Raw genomic sequence first — 7,710 nt, forward strand, 5'->3', positions numbered from 1 at the left:
ACGCCAATTAGCACAAATGGTAAGTTCCGACAGTGCCTACAAGTGTGCCTACTGGCCGCTAAATGGCAATACCGGTTTCATATGTATACACCTGGTAGACCGCATAGGCCGCTGTTTAAGTATGGCAGCGGTAACCGACGAAATCCAAACTACACTACGCTCGTACTTGCGTACGTAGAACATCATCGTAGGAGGTTTCAAGCATCGTTGTAAATTAACTAATAACATCCTCATCTAATCAGTCACTTGACTTAGTCCATGCTATGATGTAAAACCTGGCTCACCCGAGTAAAATTTGAAGAAAAAAAAATTGTTGCACAGAAAATCGCCGATCTTCCAAAGGAGTCAAAATTGATGTTCAATTGAGTTGCAACAAATTTGAGCCACACAGATTCATTATGAGAATCTAGGGGGAAATCATTATTTAGAGACTGTTTTTTCTCATTCAGAGCAACGTGAAGTGTTGCCTACAAACTGTCAATCGCCTGTCAAGATGATTTTGTCGGGCGTTATTTGGGTGAAATAGATGTTCATAAGCAGGTAAGTTAAAATAATAATCACCTAGCCTTTAATTTCCTTTCATTTAATTGTACTTGGCGTGGTATAATTTCTAAATTTTAGGCTAGTCAAAACCTACGTGACATTCAAACCACCAAAGTCGGGATGTAAAAACTAAGTCGTGATCGTCTGCATAGAAATTGATGCCTGGGCGTTCGAAGAAATTTCCTCTAGATTTTCTGCATTCAACGAAGTGAAGTTAGCTGGTGGTTGAAGTGAAAATACCAAACTGTATATGTAAACGGTCATGACTTTTTCTATACATCCCGGCTTTAGTTTAAATCTAGACGGTTATAACTAACCTAACATTTGGAAGTTGCATTAGGAAGTTATAATTTTATTCTAATTTACCAGAACGCACTGTTAAATGAAAGAAAGTTAAAAATTGAGTAAATAATATTCCAATTAGTTTCCTTATTAACAATTATTTAGTTTAATATCGCAAAGCGAATAGTTGCTTTAACAGGTGTTCAGGTGGCTGATAGCGCGGTTCAGCACTCCACAACTCTCGACATGGGCCAAAATTCAGTCTAAAAATTATATATTCCCCTAGATGCCCAGATGTGCAACTACGTTCAAAGGAATAAATTTGAGACAGAAAATTCTCTGAAATGCTCATTGGGAGAGCAATGAAATTTTAGCTGCAACAAATTTAACACCAGCGTTTTTCTGTGTGTCACTTCTAATGCTCGCGAACGCTGTTTAAGTAGAACAGCGGTAAAAAACGAACTCTAAACTACACCATGCGCCTAATTTTTTACCTACAACACCACCGCGAAAGATTTTAAACATCGTACTAAATTAACGTATAGCATCCTCATCTTATCAGACACTTGACTTAGTCTATGGCTATGATGAAAACAAGGTTCACCCGAGAACAAGTTTTAAAAAATATATATACATACATATATATATATATATATATATTAACTATTAAAATGAGAAATTGTAAAAAATGTACCTTGTACCGCGAATTATGACATGATAATCATAAAAAAAGATAGTCCTGAATACACAAGGAGTTTCTACAAAAATCACCAACAACTTGCACGTCCTTGATTTAGTTTTAAGACAAGTGTGTGTAGTGTTGTAATCATAGTAGGTCGTGGTGCCATTAGTACTGCCAATCACACCAATCTTATATGTTAGGGCAATTCAATTTATAAGTAAAAAAAATGATTACATCAAACCCAAGCAAACGCACGTTCTGTCGGTACCTTTTTTTATTAAAATAAGCTGTGAACAAGAAGTCGATCGGATAATATTTAGAGGTCCCCTAACAACATTAAAGTATAATATAAGAAAAAAACAAGTGTTGGAAATTTTTCTCTATAAAATACGTCAAATGTATCAATTTCATGGTTAATTTGACACACACACACACACACACACACACACACACACACACACACACACACACACACACACACACACACACCCAAAGCACTAACGTACTAAATGAAAAAAGTTCATTCGAAATTTTAAATATTTTGCATTAAAATGGGTGCAACTTATAGACCGTATTTTTCTTTTAATTCAATAAAAAAATGAATAAAACTCGAATATGGGACCTCTAAATAATATCCAATTTTGAATTTTTTTGTTATTGAAAAATTTGTTGTGTCCGACTTCAAATTCAAAAATCATTTTTTTTATTTACCCTAATGTGTGTGTAATAATATTATGTATATGTTAAATATATAATATTAAAAATATTGTGACAATAGCGATTATAATAGAGACGATGTATAGCGGATGTATCATCCATAGCAGGGGATCACTTTTCTGAACTTGAACAGTCTCCAGGCTGTTTCGTATTCGAGTAGTTTATTCGATACTGGGCTGAAATTAGAATCAGTGCATGCCGTCTAAATGTCACGAAAGAAATGACAGTGCTGGACATCATCGGGAAACCTGGGACAACTTACACTTACTTGTTTATATGTATTTTGTCCTATTTTGAACGAGAAGAGTAGACCTGTTTTCATCTATTTAAAAGAATAGCCATTCTCTTAAAAAGGATAATGAAAAAAAAGAATTTAAGCAAAGCAGGCATGTAAGGCGAAAGCAAAGTTGATTAATATACTGCCGTAAAATGGGATGGATCTGTAACCTATTGTTCAAAATAGGTTACAGCCAGTAATTCCTGATAGATTTGTATTTTTTTTTTTGTAATTTCCATGATGATTCAAAAGCATCATATGGTGTCTTTCGAATCGCTCCCGACATACTAGTCCTATTACATTTATTTTGGGATACTACATATGTGAAATCCCGATGTAGGAATATTATGGTAGCTGAAGTTAACAAGATTGTAAGCTTTTAAAGAAGGTGCGTACATTCAAAGTTTAGTAAGCTGAGCTTCCATAGCTTTTTCGCTTCCCCAGAAGTTCAGACGACAATCGTGAGTGGATATATCCTCTTCTAAGAAGCACCTGAATCAAGCTCTATTCAAAGATCAATATGCCATAACCAGTTTCGATTCAATACCCATCATAGCTTCATATTCATTCAAAATGTCATAAACTCTGACATTATACTGTTTTTTTCCGGAAGTTTGTATTTTCTGTGATTATATTTGATCAGTCGAATCTGGATGACAGGAATTCAACGTAGTTAAATTATCCAAAGATTTGTCATCCAAAGCATCTGATGCTTTTGTTGCAGTTAGATTGTCTGTATTTATAAAGCCCGTTTAAGAAAATTTCACTGCCGTCGAAAAGGCTTTCGAAAAATCAAGATAAATCTCAGTCCATTCTTCAGTTGACTTTAGATGAGAAGTATTTGCCGTTGAAATTCTCAAGGATAATTCGTTTAAATCACCTGATGCTTTTGTACCAAATGCCGTTTCGAAAACCCCTGCCATCGCAAAACCTTCCCAAGAATTATGTGAAATCGCAGTCGAATCTAGATGAAAATTAGTCACCGTTGAATTTCTAGGCACTAAGTTTTGTCAAATCATTCTGATCTCAATTTTACGTTTTTGTTTGTTCAGGGTTTTATTATACATATAACGAATATATAACTAATAATAAATTATTTGAAAGTAATTTGTTCATTAAGATCTGACAAGTAGTTTTTTCAAAACAAAAACAAGCTGATAAAAATAAAACAAGTTAAAAAATAAATGTCATATGCATACAAAAATTTGTATGTTTTACAGTAGTCTTTGATATAACTAAATTGTAAAAATGTAGAAATGTAAACAAGTCTTTAAAGGTCCTTCATTTTCATTGCAAGCAACAATAAATTGTAAATTACGGAATTAATAAAAATTATGAAATAAAAAAATATTAGTATAAAAAGACTGTTTAGGAGTAGCGATGAATATTTTCGGCTACCTAAACTGTAAGTAAAGTTCTAAAGAAAACATTTTTAATCACGTAAAGTTTTTGCATTTAAATTGATTACAAAAATTAATCATTTCTCTGTAAAATACAGTGCACATGTTTACAGGGATTTTTCCATTCATCAGATGTTTTTAAGGGGTAACACCATTCTAGCGGTAAGAAAAATTCTAACCGACGATTTATTTTGGGAGCATGTAAGAAAGTACTATGATCTTTTTACAGAGGATTTGTTTATCACGCATTAAAGTATGAACTTTTTTTTTAATTTTAATTTTGACACAAAATGGCGGCGAAAGAGTCCCGTTTCGAAAATCGTTCTTTTGAACCTTTGCATGGCACACTGGGGTGAAAAGGACCCCAGACATAAAAATTCATAAAAATATATTTTAAATTGGTACTTAAACGACCCTGTAACCTTAGCCAGATATCCCCTCGAAACCCCCCACAAAATGTTAGTTTTTGCTATTCTTCGACTTCTAACATCTTTTTTTCATATTTAAAATAAATTTCGGACCAAATAATCTACATCATTCTTTAAAGTTACTATCCAAGGACGTGTAATAAATGCAGCTGTACAAAATAATAAATTGGCTCTTTGTGGGAATCCTTTTTCGCTTGGGGTCATAAAATCCTTCACGGGAGGGAGGTTTTCTCGTAAAGTATAAGACCTGGAACGAAAAGCCAAAGTTTTTTATAATTTATATACTATTGGTCATAGCATGACGTAGGTTTAAAAAAAATCAAACTTTGTAGACATAGCGCACTTTTGAAGAAATGACTCCATTTTTATCAAAAAAATAAGCAGTAAATTGTTTATAAACTTTTTTTTACATGAAACCAAAATCCTAGAGTGATGTTACCCTGTAAAGTCAGTTAACGTTTCATTCTCACAGCTACATTGGAAAAGTCGGAAGAGTGACTTTTGGAATGTTTAAGCAGGAAAACATTGTATTCAGGTGTGCCAGTCCTGTTGCACTATGTAAAGCCCCTAGAACAGGGGTTTGCAAAGGTAGATTCTGTATCAACTGCCGATCCCGGGTCAATAGTATAGATCTACTCAGCTTTGACGCAGAACTGTCAAGAAGGATCCCCATCCTTCACCTAATTCGAAGAGCCTCAACCCTTTCAACTAAGATTTTTTTTCAAGCGGTGATACATTTTTTCTCAGTTTCCTAAAGAAAAAAAACTGATAGATCCGAATAATGGACAGTCGATCCTGGGCCAGGCTGCACATGTGGATTGCGGAGAGCCCTGACCTAGAGATAAACAAGAAAGTGATTTTATTTAGATACGACTATAATTTTGTTTATAATTATTTATTTATCACAGCATATTATATAAAATACACTTTTTATCGCATTATTTCTTCAATAAGAATAAAAAGAGATATGCTTTATTCAACATATGTAATTCAGAGTACTTCGGAAGAGAAACTTATTATATATCTATTGCGGCTTTAGTGTTCACATCAAATACATAAAATACATAAAATACGTAAAATACATCAAATACATAAATCAAATATATAAATTGAGGTTTGGATCCTTTTCTTTAGATTTTGTGCTGCTTACTTGTTTTAGCAATGTTCAGCAGTGAGCATTTATGGCATGTCACTTTTATAATTGAAGCTATGCCTAGTCGAGTTTCTTTTCCTATATTTTGGAGAGACAGAATTTCTGCGCAATCAGATGCAGAACACACTAATTATTTACCAAGCAGTTATAAATCAACCATGTGTCATCCTTTACACATATTTTTATTTTCTTTCGTTTCATCTTTAGCCTCTTTATCTATGAATATTCTCAACACAAGCAGAGAATTTCTTTCCACTGCACTTTTTCGCAATTTTTGTTGATGTTCGTACACTTTTTTCAATTTTTTTATTCGTCCTTTCCATCAATATTTGTCTTCAGATTTACGCACTATTATTCTTAGCGACAAGAAACTAATATCCTTAAAATAATGAAAATCACACGAGAGCAGCGAGAAACATACGAAAACCATGGCAATAGTGCTACCAACAGGCTAAAAGAAAACAGCCAAAATTGTGTTGCGTTGGAGTTCTGGCTCCTCTCAAATGTTATATTTCGTATTATAAATATTGATGTTTTATATCAATTTAGGACTGAAATGCACCTAACATGGAGATACAATTATCGCACAAATTTTAATTTTTCTTTTTCTCAAGATGGATTAACAGACAACACCTATTTCAGACAAACCTTAATTAATTTATTTCTGGAAATTAATTAACTTTGGCCATTCAATCCTAATTGGATTCATAATCGTGATATTTGCGTAATATTGATCATTTACTGTCTATCTCTACATCACATGAAGCTCAATATTATTACTATACAAAATTAACAAGCTTTTGACGATGCATCCACAACTTTGGAGGCAATTTACAGTCAAGGTGAAAAACATGGTTGAAAGCACCTTTTATAACTTGTTCAACTTTCGATCGTTGTACTTCGTGAAAAATTGCATGAATTCATTTGTCAAAAAATCATGTAGTTACCTTGAAGTTCTGTTTATGAGTACTTTTTTGAAAAATAAAAGCAAAGGGTGCTAAGTCACAAGGGGATGGATTGAGGTTCGACATTCAAATCGAGGTTTCGTGAGCATAATTTAAAAGATTATCAAATTTCATTCGACACATTTAACAGGTTTTTTGTAAGTGGAGCCCAGTTTTGAAAATATTAATTTTTGAAAATTGCGGCAACCTTGACTGATTCACTAGTATCAGTCAAGCGGCACGTCTCTCATCCAGCAGCACTGGCCCGATGGTAGCGTACTATATCTGCTTGCGACTCCACTGCTGTGGGGGTTTTCCACTACAACCAGCAGAATTTTCGTCACTTTCAATGAGTTTGTCGCTTTAAAAACACCCACCTGTTACCAAGAGCAATTGATAATATATATTTTCATAAAATAATAAATAATTCTGATGGTAGTTCTAAAAAAGCATCCACACTATACTATGCTTCTTGTGTTGTACCTGCAACATGGTCGCAAAAGATTTCAAACATCGTATTAAATCAGCTTATAACATCCTCCTATCATTAGTTACTTGACTTAGTCCATTGCTATGATGAAAAACCGGTTTCATCCGAGAACAAGTTAAAAAAAATTATTATCAGTAATGCTTAGTTATTAATTTATTAATTAAAAATTAAAATAAACAATATTAGGAATTCGAATTTTGTTATTGTGTAAAAAAATGCAAGCCAAACGATTTGAAACCCACAGCAGCAGAGTCGCACAGTGTATCAAAAAACGCGGTTTTTGGACAAAAATTGACCGACAGTGCAATTCTGAATGGATTTTGATGTTATTTTTTTAGAAATTCCCGCAAGGCTTGCAAGTATAATGAGTGGCTGCCGACATTTCATTTCGAGCTCACAGAAATTTGTTACTTAACAACAAAGTTAAAACTTTTTATTGCTAAACTTTTCCGTGATACAATTTCTTCTATGACTTTCAAATTCATTGGAAAAGGTTATAAATTAATGTAATAACTAATTAAAAAGAATTTTCAGCGGGTGAGAGTAACAATACAAATTTGTAATAATGTTAAGAACAAATTAATCAATAAAAGTCGTTTTTTTCGCAGACAATTTTGATTAACAAATGCACATTTTAACCATTTTTTTATGAATAGAATTGAATTTTTGCGGAATCAGCTTGAAATGTCTTGCTACGAGGGTAGTTCAATAAGTCCTTAGAATGACCAGCAGATGGCGCGCGAATCGCTCCAAATCATCTGTTTTCAGTCAGCACCACTCCCGACTAGATATAT

General features: G+C 33.4%; 1 protein-coding gene across 4 annotated transcripts in view; it reads right to left on the reverse strand.

The window, feature by feature from the left end:
- LOC117180893 (histone-lysine N-methyltransferase SETD1B) overlaps nt 1-7,710 on the reverse strand; it is a 436,186-nt gene that overhangs the window by 131,895 nt on the left and 296,581 nt on the right. Inside the window, exon 8 of one of the 4 annotated variants that reach the window (XM_033373480.1) lies at nt 3,803-5,164. The exons of the other annotated variants lie outside the window; for them this stretch is intronic. Within the exon in view, the coding sequence (XP_033229371.1) occupies nt 5,073-5,164 (92 nt within the window). The 3' untranslated portion in view covers nt 3,803-5,072. Of the gene's footprint in view, nt 1-3,802; nt 5,165-7,710 lie in introns of those variants that run through there. 4 annotated transcript variants of the gene reach the window in all.

The sequence above is a fragment of the Belonocnema kinseyi genome, chromosome 9, assembly GCF_010883055.1.
Source record: "Belonocnema kinseyi isolate 2016_QV_RU_SX_M_011 chromosome 9, B_treatae_v1, whole genome shotgun sequence".
Lineage (NCBI taxonomy): Eukaryota > Metazoa > Arthropoda > Insecta > Hymenoptera > Cynipidae > Belonocnema > Belonocnema kinseyi.